At 43.6% G+C, this 26,734-nt stretch overlaps 1 protein-coding gene across 1 annotated transcript in view; it reads left to right on the top strand.

Annotated features, from left to right (window-relative positions):
• VPS13C (vacuolar protein sorting 13 homolog C) overlaps window positions 1-26,734 on the top strand; it is a 452,448-nt gene that overhangs the window by 84,089 nt on the left and 341,625 nt on the right. Inside the window, exons 7-8 of the mRNA XM_088446402.1 lie at window positions 19,462-19,524; window positions 19,826-19,935. Coding sequence (XP_088302528.1) covers window positions 19,462-19,524; window positions 19,826-19,935 — 173 coding nt within the window. The remainder of the gene's footprint in view (window positions 1-19,461; window positions 19,525-19,825; window positions 19,936-26,734) is intronic.

Genomic DNA, 26,734 nt, shown 5'->3' with positions numbered 1-26,734 from the left:
GATAATGTGAGAATGGAAGAACAACTGACCGAGATGACGATGAAATTTAAAGAACAGGGCTATAAAAAAGATGTGATACAGAGGTGCCTCGCCAAAGCCAAAGCCCGTTATGCCTTAACGGGATTACGAGGAAATGCTGTGGATAAACCTGATCGGATGATATATGTCAGTACATATGACAACAAGACACCTTTGGTCAAGAAAACATTGAGAAGACATTGGCCTATTGTTTCGTCAGATAAAAAGTTGGAAGCTGTTGGTATGCGAGCACCCATGATGTCTTATAAAAGAGGACCCAACCTCAAAGATATGTTATTGAGGATTACATTGAGACCTACACCAGAACACACGCCTACCTGGCTATATAGCCAGAAACCTGGATGTTATAGGTGTATGGGTTGTGTCACCTGCAACGCTATGCAGATGGGTCCCTCTTTCCCACATCCTCTGACTGGGTGTCAGATAAAGATTAAGTATAAATTAACCTGTACTATGGATCATGTCATATATCTACTCACATGCCCGTGTGGGTTTCGATACATGGGCATGACCACACGTTGCTTCAGAGAGAGGATGGCTAATCATAGACTATCCATCCGCCAAGCCCTATCCTCAGGAGTATCAGACAAACCGGTTGCCGTACACTTTTGGAAGTTGAACCATCAGGTTGCCACTCTGAGGTGTAGACTAATTGACTGGATACCACCCCTTATAATGGGAGGAGATCGGGTACTCAGACTGCGTAAATTAGAAAGTCAGTGGATATTTCGTCTTGGGACTTAAACTCCGCGTGGATTAAATGAGTCCAATCCAATGACTATGTTTTTGAGATAGTGTACAATGTTCTCTACACTGGCAGTGGGTCATCATATTAGTCCCTTTTTTGGACTGCAGCTTTTTTTAATATGTATTTCTATATTTGTATTGGTATTTTATTATGTATCATGGGCCCTTATTTATATCATGCCTTTATATACCAGCTATGATTAGGATTATGTGTGTTTGCACTTGTGATTAATATAGTTGAGTCTATAAGATATAATGTATAATATTGTGCAAACTACCCTAATGTGCATATCAATGGCGCTATGTTTAATATTTGATGTTTGCTTATTGGGTAATTGCCATGTTAATTGGCGGTGTCAGCGTTATAGAAACCCTGAGTGTTAGATGTGTTGTCCCTCTGGTGCTTATCAACGCGCCTGGACATAGCGCACTGGATGTGCAGATCAATTGGACATGTGTTCACTGCACGTTTGTGATTGGTATCCGTGGGTTGCATAGCAACGCGCCTGAACACTGGGCATATAATGTTGTCTATATTATCCTGGTATGCTCATCAGGGCTGCTATATTTAACGCTTACTTATTTGGCTGTTACTTAAATAGATAAGTCTCACTTACTTTATACTGGTTTTATGTGCTAAATCAGTGGCTTCTCTGGTGCTTAGCAACGCGCGGGGACCCAGTGTATTATTGTAATGTGTGCGTAGTGTGTCCGTGATTAGCATTCAGTGGTTGCATAGGAACCGGTTGTGACGCAGTGTGATGTCTGAGCCATGTGATAGGAAGTGTTTGTCACTTCCGTGATGTGCTGCACGTGGGATGAGGCGCGCTGCGGTAATGGGTATGGTATAAATTGGGGCCTGTGTGTTTAATACATGTTATGATGTCATGGGTGATACACGTGTGTTGGTGATACTACCGGCTACTAAATACAGGTGATGATTATCTTGACAAAGGTCCTCCGGGATTGAAACGTCGATTAAGGTTATTCACCCATGTGAGATATGGAATAAAATAAATTACTTGCTATTGGTGAGTGCCCTCTGTTCTTGTTACGTACATGACTTCCTTGGATGGATATATATATATATATATATAATATTTCTACTAAGTGAGTACGAAGGACTTCATATAACAAAACCAACACACAGGAGAGTAACTAAAGGAGACGTATTGTAAAGTACAAGGGAAAATTCCTTTAGCGCTATTGTCAAGAGAAAGAATAGGTCTGGGTCTCTGGTGTAATTACACATAATTCTGTATGGACTATACTGCCTATATACTAGGATGGTTTGCTAAGGTTATTGCTTCTCATTCACTGTTAAGCTAATGGTAATTGTTAATGTAAATTGTGGTGTCTGTAGACCTAGATATAATATACTGAAGTTATGTAAAGCCAATGTGTATATCTGACCTTTCTTAAGTTAACCTGAACTAATACTGTCTATGTATTACTTACCTGGAGAGGGTGGAGCACAGAGTTCATATGTACGGAGTAGCCTAGAAGAAAAGACAGGTGGTATTAACAAAATAGTGTTATACCCAGATTATATTTATGCATTGTTGTGCACTGTTCATCATACTCATAAGTAATAGGTTTTCCCAAGCAAGCCTTACAATTTTGCTTGGGTGGAGGCACTGGAATAGTAATTGGAGGTATACCACTTAACATGAGTTTAATGTTGGGTAAAAAGAGATTACATAGGAGTTAGTAACCTGGTGTCCCTTAGAGGGTAAAGGGAGGTTACATATTGAATATGTCAATTGTATCCACTCCCTGATTCACTAGTTGCTTTTATATACATAGAATCTGATTGGTTGCTATGGGCAACATCTCCACTTTTAAAAACTCTCACTTTAGTAAATATACCCCTAAATGAGAGCAAGAAATCCATGACATGATATAATTATTATTATCCTCACCAGCCTGACAGCAACAGGTAACAATCTCTCATTGTTCTCATACTGGCCTATTCTCCCTTCATGGTATCGCCAGCACTAAGTGTACGCTATACATCAAGGGTTGTGTGTGCATCTCAGTCTGGATGTCTGAGAACCTATAAATCCTCTAATGTAAGTGTTCTCCTTGGCCTCTGGAGTGAAGGAAATGAATATATGTATGCAGAAGGTGGACAGTTTGTACAAAATTAAATGCACTACTTATCATCTTATGGCATATTTCGCTAGACAATACTATATTCATCAACAGGCCACAGGACTAGAAGCTCTCAAAACAAACATATACAGTATCTTATCACCAAGGAAAGTGAGGGCTTGTGTGTCCTCGGTGTCTCTTATAGTCCAAGAAAATAATTACATTATTATATTTACATTAGTACATTTTTGAGTCGGGTATTGTCACCTCTTATTTTGGTTTAAGTAAAAGGGCAGATTATAATACAATTTATTTAAGATAGATTCTCAAATATATACTTTCTTTTGGTCTAAATATTATAGTTTGTAGTACAAGAGTGGTTCAATAAATAAGGTAACAATCCTGGATCAGAACCTTATACACACCTTCCTATACCTTCTAATGTCCTGTCTATACCTTCTAATGTCCTGCCTATACCTTCTAAGGATGACGCTAATTTGCGTACGCAGTCATACCAGAAATAACGACTTAGACGTGGAATCTGTGGTTCCAAAACACAAGTGATATTCAGGTAAAAGTTCAGACAGTTACACGCAATTGATCAAGACACAATTTAGGTGCAAAAGGAAATTCTACAGACCGCAAGTACAGTATACGTACGCAGGCGCTTCCTGACTCAGAGATAGGCATCAGCAAGAGACCCCTCGTCATTCAGCATTCAGCACGAAGACTCAGAACCAGCGTTCGTGCACTCATATTTATACCCCCCCAGAATAAACAGGACAATAGGGAAGTTTGTTGCTGATGTCATTGGTTCTCAGGGGTGAAGCATCTGTTACAGCACATTTAACAGGCTAGTTCAAACAGACTCTCCCTGCCTCTAACAGCTGGGGGTCTTCCTCTTCACGCCTCCTGTATCATCCTAACAGTTGTTTCTAAAATATACATTTTGTTGCTTGTAGGCTCTGCGATCCATAACTCGGGAATGCATGATGCGATCTCCCCACCGATAACACCGGAATACTGTAAAAAGGATACGCATCAGTACAACTCCAAACATGACTTGTTTAGCATGTATAATACCTTAGTTATCAAATATTACTTTATTTCTCAGCATTTAAACTAACTGAACAAACTTAAATCATATACTTTAGAGCTTATTGAACCTTATGTGTGAATATGTAATGTGTGGGTATTCAGGGTTTGAAATAAGGACGCTAGTTAACTTGGGGCAGATGCGTGCGCATAAAACTAATAAAACAGCGGTTTCATACAAAGTCCTATGCATTCGCTAATATGCGACTAGTTAACAGCGCAATGTGTGTATTAATGTGCGTATGGGAAATGATGAGAAATGCAATCGCATGGTGCTATTAGTATTATCGCCACATGTACTAAAATATGAGTTTATCTAAAATGGCGCTTAGGCGGCCATTCGCAAAATGGCGTCTTGCGATCTCATTTTCAAGATGGCGTCTTGCGGCCATTCGCAAGATGGCGTCGCCGCGATTAAATCTTAAACTGAACTTGTGTCAGCCAATTATTCAGCTTCGACAAAGGTAACAATGCCTCTCATTGAGTACATGTATTCAACTCTCCTATATACATATAATCAATAGTATGGCTTTGGTGCAGATTATTTTTCCACATAGTCCCTATACTTGTCTAAGCATTTGTTCCATCAGTACACCAAGGCATCTATCCCGGCACAGAAGAAATCAATGTCAAGCAGGACATGACGGTTTGATGAACCTCAGTCTGTTGCGCATCACCTGCCACCCAGGTGCTTCTTTAATAGTTCAAAAAGATGGAAATCACTCTGTTGCAGGTCAGGGCTGTAGGGAGGATGGTCCAGTATCTCCCAATGGTAGCACCGTAACAAATTGTGCGTGCAGTTGGCTGAGTGTGGCCTGGCGTTATCGTGCAGCAATGCGACTCCTGTTTGCAGCAGCAAAGGTTATTTTCGACAAATTGCCCGCCGCAACCAACTCAATAAGCCACAATAGTGGACAGCATTCACAGTATATCCCTAGGTGAGGAAATCAACAAGAAGCATGTCCTTATGGTCCCAAAACACGGTCGCCATGACCTTCTTTGTTGATGAAGTTGTTTGAACTTTTTTTTTAAGGTGGGGACGATGTGTATCTCCATGTCATGGATTCTTGCTTCATCTCTGGTTTCACATGATGCACCCACATTTCATCTCCAGTAACAATACGCTGCAAGAACTGCTCTCCCTCTTCATGGTACCGCGGCAAGTGCACGGGAGGCAATTCCATCCAATTGCTTTTGTTAACTTCTGTGAGTTGCTTTTGTACCCAGCATGAACAATTATTTTCTGTACCCCAGTTGCTCATGTACAATGTTGTGCACAGTACCCACTGAGATGTTCAGTTCATCAGCATTATCCCTAACTCAAATGTGTCTGTCAGACCTTCAAATGGGCACAAATTGTCATCTGTGGTGGATGTGCTCAGCTGGCCGGATCGCTGCTCATCTTGAACGGCTGTCCTGCTGTTAGCAAAGGCAGTGCAGTACTCCCAAATCTGTTTCCATGGCATGACCATATCACCATACACCTTGACAAGTTGGCGATGAATTTCAGCTGTTGATGTGCTTTTTAGTCGCAGAAATCTGGTCACACTATGCACCTCTGTTTGACCATGATGGAGGAGAGAGGAGGGGAGAACATCAGCTAGTATTTAATATAACTGCGATTCAGGGGCTCCAGGTTTTTGAGTACCAAGCAACACTTCTACAGCCAGCAGGTATTGATTTTACCATTGCTTATTAAAGGGTAAAGCCTTAATATATGACAGTTTTATAAAGGAGCTTGTTTTTCTGGAGCAATTTGTTTTAGCTATTGGAGGGTTTGGGATCATGAACCATTACGTGTTGCTGTAGCTTTGCTTTACCGCCTATGTCTCTAGAGATAATGATGTCCTAATCCTGCCTTTTCTGGGGGACCTGCTTACAGTTCGTTGGTCCCATTCACATAAGGCAGCTACCAGAATTTTTTCCACGGCCACTTTAATTTCCTAATTTGACTCCTGTCTGTTCTTGCTGGGAAAATGAAACTACTGCTGGGTAATGGATGTTTGGAGGTGTGTGTTTCCTGATAAATGCCCGATTCCCATCTTCTCTCCTCCAAATTTTCTCCGTCCACAACTGCCCTTCTATCATGCCTCCTCCCACCTCAATTCCTAATATATAATAATACATTAATCTTTTTCTAATGTTACTCCCACACCCCATACAACACGCACCCCACACTGATTATGGACCATATATCCAACCTAGGTAGCCCCTCCCCATATACTAGTGTTTCTCATACTTAGTGCTGAAAGACCTCAAGCAGTCCAGGTTTTAAGAATATCATGCTTGAGCACAGATAACTTAATCAGTACCTGTTATTTGGATTAAACCATCTCTGCTTAGCCATGGATATTGTTAACACTTGGACTGTAAGGGGGCTTTGAGGTCCTAGTTTGGGAAACACTAGTATATAGGAGGAGGATATAGTCCATGCAACAAAACTATATTTCACCAACCGTCGACAAGAATATCCACCTCCCTTCTCTTCAATCTCTCACTATATTTGGCCATCCGTACAAATTACCCCTATTCCCTTCTAATATCCCTGCGCATGGCACAAATACCCTCCCATATTTAGAACGAACACTGCCTTATATACTACATATATTAGCTAGATGCATCACTACATTGTGCTTCCCCTCCATTCATAGGCACCAATTCCCTTCTACTCATACTACCCTACCCCATTCATCTAAACATTTCCTTCCCCTCACCACATCAGGCATGTGAGAAATATAAACATGGCAGTAACTTTGGCTTGGCTTGCAGTAATACAGTCCCCCCACCCCTGTCCTGCATGCAGGCTTGACTAGGTCAGCGAGCACATCGGCAGCCGCCACTTCATCTGCGCTTCCAATCATTAACACTATTAGCCCACACATACACTTTACAGACTGTTCCCTCAGTCTCCCAGTATATTCGTTCCGTAGTTCTTACATGTTCTCATTCCCACCACCTTCACACCTTCCCACTCACCTCTGCTACATACTGTAATTAGTCATTTCCCACTTTCATACCGATCACCTGCTAGACACGAGTCCTACAGAGAGAGACACACCATAGCATTGCACCCCTGCTTTATATCACACATTTCATCAAGAGACTTACTACACTCCTCTGAAGAACCACACTGACTCACACATAATGGTAGATGTTAATTTATTGAAAGATGTTCCTGGTATAGGGGTATAGCTTGTCTGCTGTGCTGATGTGGTAGATTTTGATAACTGCTGCCTGGTGGTCCGAGTAGGGGTTCTGTCTGAGTCACTTTGGGGGGACCAAGTTAAAGGTGTTCTTTCTGGATCATCACATGTGGTGTCTTTGTTGGTCACCCGCTGTGACCCTGTGATGATCCTTAGGGTCTAGGAATGACTGGAAGCATTTATGGTAGTTAGTTTACTCAAGCTGGCCATACACTAGACCGGTTGGTTGGAATGAAATTTTGGTAATGTATGGGCGCAAATGACAAACAGCAATTTGCTTCCAAACCCCGGAAAACAGATTAAACAAACTTGTCTGAATTACACTTTTTGTTAATTTTCTGGGGTTTTGGAGCAAATTATTGATTGTCATTTGCTCACATACATTACCAGATTTTCATTCCAACTAACCAACTAGCTGGATGAAAGTTGGTCTAGTCTAGTGTATGGCCAGCGCAAGTATACTAACTACCACAAAAGCTTCTAGCCTTTCCTAGACACTAGGGATCATCACATGGTCTCAACTTACAGACAAAACATGCTCCTCAGTATCATATCCCCCCCCCCCTCTCCAGACTCAGACTATGGAATGGAACCACTACTTTTCTGACAGCAGTTCTTTTATAGATGGTACCACGCCAGCAAAATGGCTATACCCCTTAATTCAGCCCGTTCCTAATAGAGTAATGGGCATTGCACAGAAGATCTTCTTTCCTGTAAAGAAAAGAGAAGCCTGATGAATGACCAATACCATGGGAGTCATGTACACAATACAATCATTATAAAGGGCACATGTATATACTTTGTGAGGGAGAGACACTGGGATAAAGTTGGATGTGGTTACATTTCTCCTAGATTTTTTACTTCTGTACGATAATCTCAGGGGGTGTTCGTGTGATAACAGAAAGATGTCTTCTTACTTTATTCAGCTTATGTAGCAGCTGGGCTACAGGGCCCTGGTGTGAGCAGATGGGAGGTTGCGGCCTGTAATCTATGTGATCCCTCTGTTATAGTGTCAGGGCTGGTGCTACATACAGTAGTAACGATAAGATAGTAGTAAAGATAACAAACTAAGGAGTAATTACAGCTAAACAATCAAGGTTTCATTTCATTTTGTTATTTCACTTCTTGTTTATTATTGAAGCACATACAGTCAATGAAGCCTGTTTCTGCTATATGTTAGATTCACCATTGGTCGCACCATCAAAATTTGCACCAGCCCATTGGCAGGTGCAGTTTAACCGTCTGAACGTGTCCTCCAGTGTGACTGGTTCTGCATCTTTAGATGCAGCTGCTGTCAGCGACACGTCTGTGACACACCCACATCTGGCTAGCCACTTCCCTCTTACCTCCCAGGAACACCCACTGACTTCCACAGACCAGGGGCTAAGTTTACTAAAATGAGAGTTTTTAAAAGTGGAGATGTTGCCCATAGCAACCTATCAGATTCTAGCTATTATATTCTAGAAGGTGCTAGTTAAATGTTAATTAGAATCTGATTGTTTGTATGGGCAACACCTCCACTTCTAAAAACTCTCATTGTTGTAAATATACCCCCAGATGTACGATTATGAAAGGAAAGTTACTACCTGATCAACTATTGAAGGACTAACCCAGCAAGTTTCCTGAGGGATCTCTGAAGTACAGGGAAGAGAATACAATATGTTTTAGGAGTAAAAAACATCTGACCAACTGTACAAGCTAATTATGATGACATGTAGGTGTATTATACTAATTTCAGAAAAAAAAGTGTACTTGGTTGCTGGCTGAGCAATAATTCTGGCGATGTCTTTTCGAATATGGTACCTTTGCAGAAGATCCAGCACAGTGTGGTCTTTGCTATTTCCTGGGCTGGCTGAAATCGGGATGGTGGAAAGTTATGGATCAGTGGTGTCACTAGGGGGTGTGGACCGTACTAGGTGTCACTCTCCGAAGGAATGACACCAAAATTATGAATCCCCATCACTGAATAGGAGCCAGCATTGTGGGGAGAGTCTCTGGTGGCAGAGTGCTGAGTATACCCCCAGAATGTTTAAACCGGGGATGTGCCATGATGCCATGCCCCCTTTTCACACCGGGCTATTTGGAGCACTGGGTGACACCAACCCCAGTGATGACACTGTTATGGATATATGAAGGTTTAGCGAGGAATGAATATTTTTTTGGTAGGGAAGCTGAGTGATGAGCCCTAAATTCGTTTTTAAATTCAATTTGCCTTAGAATGCCATAAAACCTGTGATTGATTCTCAAGTGTGAATTATTTCTTGTTTTACTGAGAAGGCTATATTATTATCTAGTACACAATGCAATAGCGACTGATTATCTTGAGCGTTCTCTAGGAGCATGTTTTGTGGTGTCTGTAAAGTAGATGGATAGGTTAGTTATTCCTATGATGTAAATGCTGTAATTACTGTTTTGTTACCTTTGGTGATATAACCATATGGTGTTGGTTTGTAGCGTTGAACAATTATCTAACCCCGATCCCACCAATAAACAGTATCATCTATTGTATGCAGAAGGTATAATATTTAGAACGTGAAGTACAGATACTATATCTAGTGATGTACCATTTTCTTTTCAAAGCTGGCGGCCGCTTTCTGTATGAGCTGGAGTATTTCTGTAAATAAAAAGAAAAGTCAATCTGGTGCCCTGAATTTTCCAGTTGCCTATTTATGGGCACTGCAGCTTGTAGAGTGTATCTATATATTATACACTATACTATGTGGAAATGTGTTTATCACAGAGGTTCCCAAACTTTGTCCTCAAGGCACCTTAACAGTCCAGGTTTAAGGATATCCATGATTAACCACAGGTTAGTACCTCAGTCAATTTGATATAACCATTTTTGTTCTTCCTTTGATATTTCTAACACATAAATTTTTGGGGTGACTTGAGGACCGTGTTTGGGAACCTCTAGTTTATAATATAGCAGCTACTGCTAGCAATGCTATTAGTGCACTGTAACCATGCTACCCTTAGAACTGGTGCTTTGCCAGTATGTTTGAAGTACAAAAGCCGACACTATTACAAATCGCATTACCATGTTGGCATGCCAGGTTCGACATAACGCCGTCCTGCTTTTAGTTGTCGACGTTCTAATGGTAGATAATACATACCCATACCCGCCAGCGGTATATATTTTAGAATTGGAGAATAGATTAAAATAACTAAACAACTTCAAGTACTTTGCTTACCTGAACAGAGCACCTTAGCAGCATATAGAATGGATAATTCCCAATGAGGGATGTATAGCTAGATAAAAAGTGCACTAAGAGCATGCTATGAGCCAAAATAAACTGTCAGGAAAACGTATCTGAGACACGTGGGTGTCCTCACTCCGGGGTTTAAACTCCTCATGTGTAGGACTCCCAGCCAGGGGAATAGAGGAAATCAGAATAGTGTCATAGTTCTAATCTTCTTTATCATCTGATCTGTGGGACACTGCAAAGCTGATGCTGGGTATGGTGGGCACTAGAGAGTTAAACGGTCTCCGCTCCCGCGTAACTTCTCCCGATGCCCTGACGTCTCAGTTCTTTACTAGTGCCTGTGGAGTAAGGCACTATGTTCCTTCTTCTTCTTACAAATCTTAGCTTAATTGCTTAGTTGTGGTGAGGTCATTACGTATTTGCATTTATCGTACCTCTGCCTTCAGTCAAAATGATTCTCTTAGTGCTGGTGGATGCTTCTATTTCTAGTTGAGTTGCGGCAGCTATTCGCATATCTGTCTTCGGATATGGCAGTTCCTACTTCACCCAGGGCCCATTGGATGCGTGCTGTCGGAGCCTCTTGGACGGTTCAGTGGAACAGTTGAGCAGGAGGGCAAACTGGACTTCACTGCATACGTTCACTAAGTTTTACAGTTTTCATACCTTTCGGATATGCCAAAGCTGGTTCCAGCCGCCGTGTGTTGTGTGCGACCTTGCCGAGCGAGGCAACCTCCTCCTGTCACTTTGTGAAACCCCAGAGTCAGTTTAGCAGTGACCCCCAGATCGGATGATAAAGAAATAGGATTTTTTATGTACTTTCCGTAAAAATTCATTCCTTGTCATCCATCCGGGGACACTGCGCCTTCTAGTCTTTTGCTGTTTTTGTTCCGTTTATGGTTGTTGGAGTTGTGCAACTTTGCTCCTCCAATTTGCTTTGTTAGAGAACTGAGGTTTCAGGGAAGTGGGAATGGTTATGTGGGGGGCAGAACCAATCAGATTATCTGTCATGTGCCTACTCCTGTGGCCTAGCCCACCTAACCCAGCATCAGTGTCCCCAAGATGAATGACTAAATTTTACAGTGAGTACATAAAAATCCAATTACCCCAAAACGATCAGCCCCAGAGGGTGCATTTATCCCTGACTTTTCCTTGCAGCTCCTGAGATTGCGAGGAAAAATGTGTTAAGAGCACCCTCTGGGGCTTATTGCCCTACATATGCATCTTGACTAAAATACAGTCATCATCAAGATTAAAAAAGACATAAAAGGGAAATTGTAATGGAGTGGAATTTTCACGCAAACTGGTTTTAGGGTTTTTCCTTTTCCCGCTGGTTGCAGATCACCAGATCTGCTAAAGGCAAAATCACCAGATAAATGATTTTAACAAGCAAGGCACTGTCCCAATTTCTTCAGTGTTCTCCTATAGAAATTTGCAAAGTGAGAGCTACAATTGCAGATTTCTGTTCTTTCTGTTGAAAAAGTAAACAATAGTGTTGCCCTACCTAGAGTTCTCTAATGGAATCAGGACCAGCCTCAGTGAGGCCCCCACAAAGTGATAAACTATAGTAATAATTCCCTCTCTTAGGGCCAAATGTAATAGGGTGAGAGTTTAAAAATGTGAGAGAAAACTCTCACATTTTAAACTCAGCCAATGTAATAAAGTCACAGAACATGCAAACTTACATGTTTTTCAGACTCAAACTCTCAAAATGTAAACTCTCATCCAGGTGTTTCCTGTATTGAAAATACAACTCGATCAATGTATTAGTCTGAGAGTTTTACTTCTAAACGCTCACATTTTCTAAACTCTCACCCTATTACATTTGGCTCTTAGGGTCTGATGCGGTCTGATGCAGAGACGAATGCTATGCAGATGTTTATGCAGTTGGGTATTTCTTTTTCTACTTCAGGGTCCATAGGGTATCCACAGGATACCCTGGGGGTATAGGTGATGAAGTCAGTCTTCAGGCACCACAGAGTAAAAGTTTTCAGCCTCCCAGGATGCATCTGGGTCCCTATCCTATACCCCGCCCCCGGGCCAAGGCATCTCAGTTTCGTCGGTGCCTGGCCGGAGTCGGAGGCACTGTGCAGAGGGGGGCTATGAAGAGCCCCTGAAGTTTCTTTTAAAGGCAGCGCTGGCTGCACATCTGGGAGTACAGCATGGACAGTCAGTACTGACGTCCATGCCGTCTCCCCTACACCCCGCCGGTACCAGAACGCTGGTACTGATCCAGGGATGCTGGTAGACATCTGGGGTCACGGCTAGCGGTGCCCCCAGATGTCTTGGACCATGGCCGGATCCCAGGGGATAGCAGGTAAGCAACGGGGTCCCGCGGTGGGTCCCCGCTGGTCACATGGTCCTGAGTCCCCAGGCAGGGGGCTCCCTGGGGACTGGCTGCAGCGTGGAGCCAGGAGACCAACCTGCGCTTCCACTACCCCCTGGGACAGCGGGCCGCTGCTGAGCGGCATGCGCTGCGGCGTCCCAGGGGTTAAATGCGTGCCAGGGGAGCGCGCTTTCCCTGTCTCACAGCCGGCGCCTCCCCTGCTGCACACAGCCTCTCTGCTCTGTCTGATTGGCCATAGTGTGTCAGCGCTCCTCCCCCAGGCCGGCCTCCTTCATCCTCTGCTCCTCGGTGGCCATCTTTGAAGCATGGTGAACGCTGCTGGAAGCCTGTGAGCGGTGGCATTGCGGTCTGGGTCCCCCAGCATACCTCTCCTCTGTTTGTCACAGGTCAGTGTATGCAGCGCTGAGTCCTACCAGCCTGAGGGTCTGAGTAGTTGAGAACCAGCACTAATAGTGCAGGGATTTGTTTCTTTTGCATTGTATGTGACTAATCTGCTTGCCTGCTGTCTGTACTTTCACTTTCTACTGTCAGCCTTATTACTGTCCCTGATCTTGCTCTGCTCAAAGCCCTTGCGGTGCGAGATGTGCAGGGTGTTATTCACACTATACCAATACGTATAGGTGTGAGTGTCACATACTTACCATCATGTCTGAGACTGACTTTCCTCTCCAGCTCATGTGTACTTAATGTAAGTTACCAATAGCGGAGAGGGAGGGTAACGCGGAGGGGTTATGTCCCCAGTGCCTGGCACTGTCACGGCCAATTATGGTCCCGGTCCCGGTACAGGAACCTCCCTGGGCTTGTTTCGCTAAGGCGCTTACAACCCTTGTGGGCCAGCTAGCTCCGCCACCTAAGTTTACCCCAGCGGGTTTGTCCCAGCGGTCAGTGGTGTCGTCACCCATGCGGGAGTTCCTGAGACAATTGATGGTACCCCACAGTCTCCCTGTCCCTTCCCAGGTTTCTCCAGAGCCTGCGTGGGTTAATACTCTAACTACATCGGTTCAGCATTTGTCCGATGTTTTACAGGGGGAGTCTGTGTTGCGGCCTCATAAACGGCCGGTGGCGTCTTTATCTGCTCCTTATGGGGATGACGATGAGACGTCAGATGATGGGGAGATTCTGGATCTATCTGACCAAGAACCTCTCCGTACCAAAGAGCTGGACGCTAAGTCCAAGGTGTATATCCCTGGTCTTATTCGAGCGGTCCGCTCGGCTTTAGTTATTGAGGATATTGATCCTTCGGTGGCCACATTCATATATGCCTTTTTAAGGATATTAAGGGTGAGGCTACGGTGTTCCCTCTTTCTGATCAATTAGTGGATCATTTAGAGGAGGCGTGGAAAAGTCCAGGTAAACGGTTTCAGCCCCAGCGGCGCTTAGCCGTGGCTTATCCGTTTGCGGTCAATTATTTTTCTAAGTGGGAATCCCCTACGCAAGTGAATTCACATGTCACACGCCTAGTCAAAAGTGCCACGTTGCCTATGCCTTCGATGTCATCCTTGAAGGATGTCACTGACCGCAAGGTGGAGATCTGCCTCAAATCCGTTTATTCCCTTGCAGGGAAGCATCCAGACCGGCTCTGGCCGTGTGTTGGGTAGCCAGAGCTATGGAGCGCTGGGCGGATAATTTGGAGGCGTTTGGACTCTGACTGTTCGGCTGAACAGGCTGAGTTGGTGGGCAATCTCCGACACTCGGCCACTTACATTAATGAAGCGGCCTTAGATATTTGTATGCTCACCTGTAGAATCTCCTCTGCAGCCGTGGCTGCTCGTTGCACCTTATGGTTGCGTTCTTGGAAAGCAGACACGGATTCCAAAAAATGGATTAAAAGGTCTGGACAGGTACTATTTGGTCCAGATCTGGACAAAATAGTAGCTACGTTGGCAGCAGCAAAATCTGCATGTCTTCCGTCTGCTACGATTCCTTCTAGTGCTGGTGGGTCGTCCTTTCGGCCTCACAGGGCCCAAGGTAGGCCAGGACGCTTACCTGCATGTCCCTATTCTTTTGCGCCATCAGCAGTTCCTCAGATTGGCAATCTGCAACGAACATTTCCAGTTCCGGGCACTGCCTTTTGGCCTGGTGACTGCTCCACGGGTATTCACCAAGGTCATGGCGGTCATGGCGGCTCTCCTGCGGACGCAGGGAGTCCGACTGTTGCCTTATCTGGATGACCTCCTGTTGATAGCGGGGTCTCCGGAGTCTCCAGAGCTTCTTTTACACCATCTGGATCTGACGATTGCGGTACTGCAACGTCACGGCTGGTTGACAAACTGGCAGAGGTCCACTCTCTCCCCGTCTCAGAGGATCCTGCACCTCGGGGCCTTATTGGACTCCAGGCAGCAGTGGATCTTTGTGACGGAGGAAAAGATCCTTGCTTTGTAGTTGAGGGTGCGCAGTTGTCTGCAGTGTCGTCGAGTGTCGATACACTCGGCAATGAGGTTATTGGGCTCAATGGTGTCGGTATTCGACATGGTGGAGTACGCCCAATTTCTCTCCAGACCTCTGCTGCTATTGATCCGGTCCTGATGGAATGGATTGCCTCAGTGTCTCAAGTCCCAGATGATGGGGCTCACTCCGGACGTTCGCCTGTCTCTAACCTGGTGTTTGCAGACGACCCACCTCAATCTCCCAGCATTATCAGCAGTGTTCATCCCGGGAGTCCTCAACTGGGAAGCGGATTTTCTCAGCAGGCAGGACGTGCATCCGGGAGAGTGGTCGTTACACCAGGACGTCTTTCAGAGTCTGGTGGACAAGTGGGGTCTTCCAGAGATGGACCTCATGGCGTCCCGGCACAACAACAAGTTGCCGGTGTACAGGTCTCGAACAAGAGACGAAAAGGCGTCTCTGGTGTATGCCCTGTCCGTCCAGTAGACGTTCCAGTTTGCCTATCTTTTCCCTCTGTTTTCCCTTCTTCCGCGGGTAATACGGAAATTCAAATCAAGAAGGAGGTACGCTACTGTTGATAGCTCCCGAGTTGTCCAGACGGCACTGGTTCTCCGACCTCCAGAGTCTGTCAGTAGACGTTCCTCTGAGGTTACCATTACGACCGAATCTGCTGTCACAGGGTCCTTGTCTTCACCCGGACCTGTCTCGGTGTGGCTGTTGAAATGGTCATGCTAAGGTCCAGAGGGTTTTTCTGGCTCCGTGGTGCAAACCATACTAAGAGCTCGTAAACCTTCCTCGGCAAGAATCTACCATCGTGTGTGGCATACTTTGTTCCGGTGGTGTAGACCTAGAGGGTATTCCCTTAAGGAGTTCCGCCTGTCTAGGGTGTTGGCTTTCCTACAGGCTGGACTGGATCATGGGCTTCGCCTGGCTTCTCTGAAAGTGCAGGTGTCTGCCTTGTCAGTCTGGTTTCATCGTAGGATTGCTGCGCTCTGTGATGTGCACACCTTTATGCGAGGTGTTCTTCGCATTCAGCCACCTTTTGTTCCACCGGTGGCGCCTTGGAATTGGGCTGTGGTCCTGAGAGTTCTCCAGGGACCGCCGTTTGACGCACTGGACTCAGTGGACTTTAAATAGCTTACAGCTAAAACCATATTCCTTCTGGCCATTGCCTTGGCCAGAAGGGTTTCGGATTTAGGGGTTCTCTCTTGTAGACCCCCTTTTCTGATTTTCATAGGAATAGGGCGGTGCTTCGCATTCGTCCGGGATTCCTTCCCGAAGTGGTATCCAGTTTTCACATCAATGAAGAAATTGTTATTCAATTCACCTGGACTTTCAGTGGGTGACGCCACTTGGGATGTTGTGCGGGCATTGAGAATTTATGTTGACCGCACTTCTTCTTTTAGGAAGTCGGACGCCTTGTTTGTCCTCTATGGCTTCCGTAAAAAGGGTTGGCCTGCTTCAAAGTAGACTTTGGCAGGCTGGATTCGTATGGCAATTTCAGAAGCTTATCTTCATGAAGGTCTTCCAGTTCCCTCCTTGGTGAGGGCTCATTCCACTAGGTCTGTGGGTCCTTTGTGGGCAGCTAGACGTGGTGCCTCTGCAGTTCAGTTCTGCAAGGCTGCTACGTAGTCTTCTGTCCATACCTTTGTGAGGTATTACGCTTTTGACACCTTTGCCTCTCAGGATGCTTCCTTCGGGCGGCGGATTCTCCTCTCAGCACAGGAGCGTCCCCACCCTTAAAGGATACTGCTTTGGGACATCCCCAAGGTATCCTGTGGATACCCTATGGACCCTGAAGTAGAAAATATGAGATATGGTAAGAACTTACCCTTGTTAACTCTATTTCTACGAAGACCATAGGGTTCCACAGGACTCCCGCCCTGTCGCACCTGTACTGCAGATGGGCTTTATTCTGGTCACCGGTTTTTCCGTCTCCCTATGGTGAGAATGTGATTCTTGTGATTGTCCAGATTTTTTTCTTCTCTCTCTTTCTTCTCCTCCTCCGGCCTATAGCTTGTGACGTAACTGAGATGCCTTGGCCCGGGGGTGGGGTATAGGAGAGGGACCCAGATGCATCCTGGGAGGCTGAAAACTTTCTCTGTGGTGCCTGAAGACTGACGTCATCACCTATACCCCCAGGGTATCCTGTGGAACCCTATGGACTTCGTAGAAATAGAGATAACAAAGGAAAGTTTTTACCATATCTCATATTTTTGCTGCTGCACAAAAAGTCCTGAAAATGCTTATTGCACCCATGCAACCCTAACTGTACAGTGACGATTGCATTTGCATACTGGATCTCTAGCATTAGGGACGGTGACTGCGAACCATGGGCGCTTCTGGTAAGTGACCTAAAGTGAACACAAAAAAAGGCAGTTTCATGGGAGTGTTATTGGAGTCTTATAGGGGTTTCAGAGAACAAGGCTGCTTTCCCAATTGCAAATGTACAGCCTCAGAGGCCATGTTTAGAGGAATTAGAGACGAAGAGCCGGAGTAACCCCTAGGGTGTCGCAGGTGTTGGTGGAATATTTACAACCACCATTGCAGTTGCACAGACCATGGAGCCTGAAAGTGGGCATCTTAGCCCTTGTACACTCCATCGCATGCTGGTGCACAAAGGAAAGGCTGAGATTGGCATTTGCATATTATAGCAGTCACTGTAGAAACAGTGGCTGCACTAGCAAATGTGTCTGATTCAGGCCCTTAATACTTATCTGTTCCCTTGGGGCTCTTTGGAGCAAGTTGTGTCCAGGAAATGTTTTTTTCACTTCATTTCCCATTGAACTAGGAGAGCTATATTGGCAGAACCTATGATGTTAATAGGGAGCAGATTTTACTAAAGCTTCTAAAAGAGACCAGTGGAGGTGATGCTCATAGCAACCAATCAGCTTCTGTCTATAGAGAAATTATATATACAATTTGATAGGTTGCTATGGGCAAATGATAAACCCTAGGTAGTCTCTTCAGTGATCAGCCCAGACACTTTTCGGCGCAACTTCACATTGTTTTTCCAGTCATCTGAATGCTCTGTAGAATACATGTGTCAGTAGCTCCTTTAGGAGTTATTTTTTAATTGTCTAACACAAAAACACATGTATACTGTGCATACTATTAAATTCAAGAGTAGATGATGAGCAAGCTTAACCCTTTATTTTTGATGCCTGGTACCCTGTGCTTACCATAAATTAATTATTGGGATGATTTAGGAATTTCTCTTTTGCCCACCATTGCAACAAGGGTTTCCTCTGGAATTAGACTAAATTTAATGGACTAAACCTTTCATTTGAATGTACATCCTTTTTCAGTTCATGGATTGAACAGTGTGTTCTCAATGTATTTTATGTTGTTCCAGTAAGTTTTGTGTTTCATATTGCCCACAATTAAGCAGTTAATAGGTAACGGTATTAGTTTCACATTTACATAGATTCTTTTTTTATTTTTAAATTACCGTAACTACATTTATCAACTAGGTCATCTGTCTGGTCCACAATAATAAACTGAACAATGTCACTGCAGCTATCTGATATGAAGTACAATAGCTTTCTTGTGTCTGCAACTGTATTTAGGATAGGCGGAATTACTCATTGCAGACTTTCATCAATTGCTTCAAGAAAAGATCCATTTGTTCATTAATGTGTGAATTGCTTGTCTTAAAATAAGTTTACCTGGTTGTTTGCCAATAACTTAAGAGGAGTTTATAAAGGTATTCTAATGGTCCGTACACACACGGTCAGATCAGACAATGATCAGATATCGTTGTCTGATCATCCTACATGTGCTGGGTAATCGTTATCGAACATCCAGCGCATGCACCATTCCCCCAACTACTATAACAACCCTCGATCAACGATCGAGGGTGCCTATAGTAACCAGGCTGACCTGGTCGATATCGACCAGGTTGGCCTTCATGCATGGACGATGATCGATATCGACCATCCGTGCCCACACATCGTTTGGTCGTTTGAGGGGGCAAAAAAAGGACGATTTAAACGATATACGATATCGTTATTCTTTAAATCGTCCTTTAAATCTGACCATGTGTATGCACCATAAAACTAACCAAAATGCTGTAACTCTACATTATGCTTAAAATCTGTGATGATGGTTTATTCAGGGTGGACATGGAACTGGGTCTTTTCATAAATAATCATAAATGATTATGAGTGGTCTTTTCAGTAATTGCTTCAACTGTTACTGCATCTTAAGATCTGTATAATTCTAATGCTCATAATGTGAATATCATTTATGTGTATATCTTGGTTTGGTGTCTCTCTCATCCTGTAAGTTCGTATCGATATTAACTAACTCCTGTCTTTATCCTTCTCATACCAATGCTTTCAATATAAAGGACCCAAACGTAAAAAGCATAAACATTTTAAAAAACGTTTTAAGGTTCACGATGCTAAAAAAGGTGGGTGAACAGTATTTTTTTTTAAGCATGCTTGCTTGATCTATTGATTTTCATTTGAAATACAGCTGACATTGCAAACTATGGGGTTTCTGTCTTGTCTCTCTCTATTGTCTTGGATCATACAATAGTTTCATTGTCTGTTATTTTTGACAGTTGCAAAATATATGAGCAAAGTTGTTGAGTAGAAAAACTGTCTCAATGTATATGATATGTATCATGCCTGAAACAGTACATCGGAATGAATGAATCCTTTTACTCATGAGAATTTTATTCATCATTGCTCTGTGTTGTTTTTTTTAAGACAAACCAAAGGAGGAGAAAAAAGACACTTTTCTGGAAAAACTAGCAGCACAGGTTATCAAGAATCTGCAGGTCAAAATCACAAACATACACATCCGATATGAAGATAAAGTGAGTATTCAGGTCTTGCCCTGAGTGTGGAGAGATGTTATGTCTTATTTACTTTGAATTCTTTGTGATTACATACATCTGCAGGAAAAATCAGTTTGGTGCTGTTTTACAATTTAGCCCACAATTTATTTAAAGATTATACTTCTAGTTAACACTTGGGGGAATTGTAATGAGCAGTGAGTGGTATGTCAAAATCACAGCTGTTCAGTGATTTTTGTTGCAGGATTTAAAGTTGTATTTTGTTTAAAGGCAATTCCAGAGTACTCCACCCCATACTATACCCAACCACTGTTCTCTTGCTCTCCCTGGAATGGCACCCTGCCGTCATTATTGCTGTGGCAGTGCCACCCAGAGTGTCCTATGAAAGCTCCAGGCAGGCTTTGTTCTGTTTGTGCAGCTGCTACGAGCATTCTGGTGGCCCTCCGCTGCACGCCGTCATGATGTCATCTGCTAAGGGGGTGGAGCCAGCACAAGGCATACTGCCGTCCTCTTATGGATCTGCCTGTCCTATCATTTATCTGGCTCTGCTCATTTCTCCTTTTTTTTCATATTTCTCTCTGTCTTTACCCATGTTCCCATCTATCTCTTCCCCCCCTTCATATGTCTCTCGCTTTTTTTTCCCCCAGTGGCAACAGGATTTTGGGCGATATATATCTGTTCACCTGCGAATCGATGTTGTTGAAAAACAAATGATGCTGGGTAATGTTTTGGGGTAGAGCGGCAGTCACTGTCTGACAGCCTTTGGTTTGCTGGGGAGAGGAATTGCTGTTGGGCGGGGCCGGTGCCTCACTGCAGCACTGACACACTGAGCTGATCTGTTCTCTGGGAAAGAAGGTGAACCACAGTAGCCAGACAGGGGACACACAAATGGAGGTCTGGTCACAGGATATGGAGTGGAGATCAGATTCAATGAGAATTGGAAGTGGGTGCGGCTGTCTGCTATACACAGAAGATTATATAATAGGGGTTGGGTACAGGATGCCTGCACTCAGGATCCAGGCGGTCACAATCTCGATGCCGGCATCCCAACAGGTTTAGGATACAGACACCTGTTGGTCGATATCCTAACCCTAACCTTTCTTCCCCAGTGCCTAAACATAACCTAACCCTTAGTACCTAACCCTCCCCTCTTAGTGCCTAAACCTAACCCTTCCCCTATCCCCTCTACTTATCTTCGTGATTCTTCCATTCTGTATTATGACCGCATCCCATATAATAGATACTACTGAGAGAATTCACACTATAAACTAGCCAAACTACTGATAACAATGAAGGGACGTCTTGGTTTACACAATATAGGTCATTTAGTGACAATTACATTGTTTGGACTGAGTTTCTGGTTATCTTTAGGAGCGTTCAGTATGTCGCACAATAGTAATGAGTTTGAAAAGGTGCCTGAATATTATGTCCTGGTTACAGTTTCAATGATATGGTGTACTTCTGTCCAGAGAGGATATTTTAGAACAAGACCACCACACATGGAGTAATGTGTTTCCACGTCCTCCAGCAGAGTGGTGATGTATTTGTGTAAAATGGTGTGCAGTCTTGTAGGTACTAGGTACCGCTGGTAATACAGTTTAAGAGCATCCTCAATTATATAAAGAAAATGCAGCATTAAGTCTGGTGTCACTTCCCCATAGTGATCTGGTGGTTGCAGAGGGTTCCCACCGGTTCTTAGGGTTAAAAAATTAGTTTATCTTTATTGCCCCTCGCTGTGGAAGACGAGTGGCGCTTGTCCTTCTTTGGCCCGTATTCAGTTAGCTGCGTAAAGTCGGAATCCGCAGAAAAGTATCGCCCGATTCAATTGCAAACACTTTTCGCGTGCGCGAAAACGCAATTGCAATGTAATAGGGGAAAAAGAATCGCCTATGAATAGGTGGCGAGAAGTGCAAAATCACTATTTTGGGGTGCAAAGGTGGGGAGACCACTCTGCATCCTTGGGACAGGCCCCCAAAAGATAACTGCGTCCAAAACTCCCTAAAAAAAATTGTCGAACTCCCCAAAAAATGACTTTGAAAATGGGGGCGAAAAAGTTAAAAGTTGAGGTACAAACAAAAAAGTAGCTAAATAGACTTTGAGGAGGGGTGTCTGCAAGTAGGGCTGAGGTGTTTTTTTGCTTGCAAGTTCTTGCAACAGGTGGGTTTTTCACAATATTTTTAACTACACTTTACAGGCTTAAAATATGCTAGCACCCATTTTGAATTACCCCAAATTTGACAGAACTACTTATTTTTACCCCAAAATACTGCTTTATGCCATGCTTCATCACTTGTGCAAAGACGCTAAATAGAAGCTATTGAAATTACTTAAGTACCCCTAACAGCTTTATGAGGCTTATTTGAGGCCATCTACATTGATCCCCAATGTTAGTGCACCTTTGTGGGAGTTTCAGGCTGATTTCCCCATTTCTGACAGCACTTTCCGCCTGTTCCGACATTGCAGCTTGCCGTTTTTGCGTCCTTTGGAATTGAAGAGGGCGAATAGCGGGGGCGCATCTGTTAAGTTTCCGCGTCCAAAACACGCGATGTAGGCAGAAACTAAATTCAGCCGTCGGCGAAATTAGCGCGGCTAATTGAATGCGCACCATTGTCTTACTGTATATCAATCTCCACTTGTGCTCCCCAGCAAAAGGGTTAAACTTGATTTATCTTTCCTCCATGGGGGACACAGGGATAGGTGATTGAGCTGGAGTCTGTGCGCCAAACAATTTATTTTTTCCAGCAGCACAGGCTTCCTCTCCCCTATACCCCGCCCTCTAGCACTAGAGGACCAATTTTCAATTGGTGCCCAAGGAGTGGGCATGGTTTTTAGAGGGGCTGCTATTAAACAGATCATTTTTATTTCTTTTTTTTCCTTTATTTTTGGAGCAGTCATGGAGTCGGCGTCTTACAGGCATCCTCGCTGTCCCTGCAATGATCCCCAGCGTCGGCGGCCGGAGCAGTGTCCCGGTCGCAAGTGCTCTGTCTCCAGCACACAGGCTTAGCTGTTGAGCTGTAATTGCCCGTTAGTTTGTGCATTGAATGTTTCTGTGTGCATGTTTGTTTTGTTAGCATAATACTTTCCCTTTCATGTCTGTCCCTCTCTTCTTTTATTGTGTTCTTTATAGGGATTTTCTATACTAAATTTTAGCTCTTCCATTGTACTTTCTGTTGCAATTTAGTTATTGGAATAAGAGGTCTGTAGCCCTGTGAACACTTATTTGTTTTTATTGTGTCCACTCTGCCATTACTACTGACCCAATAGCACTGCTTATTAATTTTAATCTGTGGGGCAATATCATTCAGTGCTCTACCCCTTGATATTGACACAACTGTTGACCTTTAAACTTTCCTGTGTGGGGACACACCTGGAATACACTATCATGTATTCCAAGGGTCATTCAGCTAAAGCACCAAGGAAGGGGGGAGCTGCTTTGCTGTGCAATTGCAGAAAATGTTCTGTGGCTCTCTCCCCTTAGTTCCCAGACCATGAAAGGTTTATGTGCCCAGTGTTTCTCTGGTTCGCAGCCTGAAGTCCTGGCAGCCGCAACTTCCTCTCAGGAGCCGGCATTGGCTTCCAGACTTTCACAGGTAATGTTGCAGCTACTAAACCAGCTTGCAACTCCTAGGCCTACACTCTCTGCTAGTCTCACTACAGAGGTGGGTCAAGTTGCCAGTATTCTGCCTGCTGACACAGAACCGCCGTGGGTTCAAACCTTTTTTCAGTTTGTTCAGGGCCTGGCGCAGGTGTCTGCTTCGCACCGCCTGTCCAAGTGTGAGCATTCTAGACTGGAAATTTTTCAGACCAGGAGGATAACGTCTCTGTTGATTAGGACATTGAAGCCTCCTCTATTCATGAGGATTTCCAACCACAGGTAGATATTGAAGCCCCAATTCAGGCAGTGAAATCTACACTTTCAATTAAGTACACTGACCAAACCTTTAGGTCAGATGCCCTTGTATTTTAGCGCCAAAAGAAATCAACAGTTGAGTTTCCTTCCTCTACTCAGTTAGAGGACCTCCTGGCGCAGTCTCATCCCAGTAATCATTTCTTAATTTCTAATTGAATTTCCAAATTTTTTCCCCTTCTAGCTGCTAACCGAGCTAAGTGGGAGTCACCTCCTCTGGTGGATGCACATTTGGCAAAGTTCTTTAGATCCTCTACCCTTCCTATCCCGAACACAGCTTCCATCAAGGATCCTACAGATAAGAAGCTGGAAAATTTCTTAAAGCCACATTCTCTAATGCGGGGGCCTTGCATCTGCCTGGCTTGCCATGGGTTTTGGACGCTGGGCGGATTCTTTAGAGGGTGGTCTTCGGTCAGGGGTTTAGAGTTATCATCTCTGGTCGACCATGTCAGAGAAGCCAGTATTTATCTTGGTGAAGCTGCCATTGACTCATGTGTTTGCTTCTAGCTTATTTACATCAGCTGTCGCGTCTAGAAAAGCTCTCTGGCTCTGTACTTGGCAAGCTGATGTAAACTCTAAAATGGCTCTTGAAGTTTTCTTGGGTGAGGTTCTGTTTGGCCCAAAGTTTGACAAGATTGTGGCTACAGTAACTGCTTCCAAATCTGCTTTCCTTCCCTTTGCGGCACCGAGGTCACGAACCTCAAATTTTCATTCCTTTTGTCCTCAAGGTAATGCCAAGGGCCAGATCTCACATATCTTCCTCAAGGAGCTAATAGTCCAGAGGTAAGCAGGCCTGGTCCAGTTGCCATCCAGCTCCCAAGTCAGCAGATAAGTCAGCTGCATGACAGGGTGGGCTTCCACCTGGGATCACCCAGTGTGGGAGACCGTCATTTGCTCTTCTCTGCTTCCTGGATGACTATATCTTTGTACACCTTGGTAAAAGCAAACAACTATAAATGTAGGTGGGATAATAACCCACCAAATGGGTGCACGTTAAATGCTGATATAATGCAACACAGGTGTATATTTTTAAATTAATAGATACTTTAATTACCCATAGAGAAAATTCTTAAATAAAAGATGTTTAAAAAAAAACAGTTCTGAAATAATATTCAATAGTCCACAGTCCAATTCCCCAAACAAGATTCTCAGATGCGTTCAATACCTCAGATTGAAATAAATTAGAATTGTGTATTCTTTGTAGGTATAGTGATGCCCTATTAGCAGCAGTGATTAATAAGTAAAGCAACTTCTGCAGGCTGGAATAGGAGCAGTCTATATATCAGTCTATATATAATTAATTTAAATAAAAAGGCTTTACTTAAAATCATCCGGCTATAGAACCTACACAGCAATATGTTATGAATACCCCTAAATCTATATACCCAAAATGTCGCTATTTAGCGCTACAAGTCACATAACAAATAATTGCTTTAAAATCCAGTTGTGGTTCCAAATGCGCAAAAAGTTATATTGCAATAAAAAGAAAGTTACACGCTTAGATCTAACACAATTAGCGCAAAAAGCAAGTAAATACAAAGGTACAAACCGATACATACGCATGCGCACTGGCCCAGTATGCAGTATTTCAATCCTGAATCTGCGGTCACCGTCACCCAAGGATATGGAGAAAATGACTGACTACTGCCCCAGCTCACAAGCCTATATTCAGTACAGGTTTCAGAGACAACAAAGGCACAGGATAACAGATGCTCATTGGTTCTTGCTTCAGGGCACTCCATTCATTGGTTAGTTCATATGGTATCATCAGAGGTTTGGATCAGCTTTCCAACTGCTTCTTTGTGTAGGTTTCCCTCAGAAGAACTAATAAAAAAGACACTACATACAGAGATATATCTAACCAAATAATAAATCAAATAATCAAATAATTCATATTTTGTGAATGCCTGCTGCGATCTCCTTGCCGATAGAACCGAAGATCTGCAAATAAACAGGGGTTTAGAATGGTACCAAACATGACATGTCTAATAGTTCTATACTTTAACTACCATATACATACATATCACAACATAATTATATGCTACTGAAACCTCTAATATCACGTTTAATGTGAAGGAGCCTTTTTATAAGTTATTGTAAGTGTGAGAATATTGTGTAGTTTCACTAGTTTGCGTTGCGCTTATGTGTGGGTTTGTGTGCACTTCAAAGGTGCGTGCGTATGTGTATGCATGTAAGTCTATGTGTGTGTGTTATGTAATTCAGTGTATTTGTGATGGATTAATATATATATTATCCATTTCTGACGTACTTCAACAAGCTGCCCAAACTACAGTAAAAGGTGTCACAAGCAGCAAGGTTCACTTCCAAGCAGGGGGAGACCCTCAGCTGTTTGCCGTTGCCACCCTGTCCGGTAGCTTGCGACAGGCTTTTCTCCACTTAATTAGAGTGTAGGTATCAGTTCCTATGAACCAAAACAGCACTGAACAAAAAGGTATACAATTGTTAATGATCTGCAGGTTCCCGACAATGATTTTCAACCTTGCATTTAGACTGTTACAGTATGCCTGTAACAAATAATTAAAAATGTATTAGCATGCGGAGTCTCCCAAAACATATGCAAACACCCACAGACATACACACCAAACCTGTTTTCCACACTAAACCTTGTAGTAATATAAATATATACTTGTGCATAATGGAATTGCGCTCACGCAGAGTAGCATCCAAGCAATTCGTCATCAGTCCATAGACGAAATCTTCAGATAATGATTGCAAGCGATCATATCCAATTATCTGACCTCGACAGCAGATATATATATATATATATATATATATATACACACACACACACACACACACACACACACACACACACACACACACACACACACACACACACACACACACACACACACACACACACAGTATATATGTCACATACATACACTACAT

The sequence above is a fragment of the Taudactylus pleione genome, unplaced genomic scaffold (assembly GCF_031769625.1).
Source record: "Taudactylus pleione unplaced genomic scaffold, aTauple2 ptg000019l, whole genome shotgun sequence".
Classification (NCBI taxonomy): Eukaryota; Metazoa; Chordata; class Amphibia; order Anura; family Myobatrachidae; genus Taudactylus; species Taudactylus pleione.
Note: the sequence above shows the minus strand (reverse complement) of the source record. Positions and strands in the feature narration are given on the sequence as shown.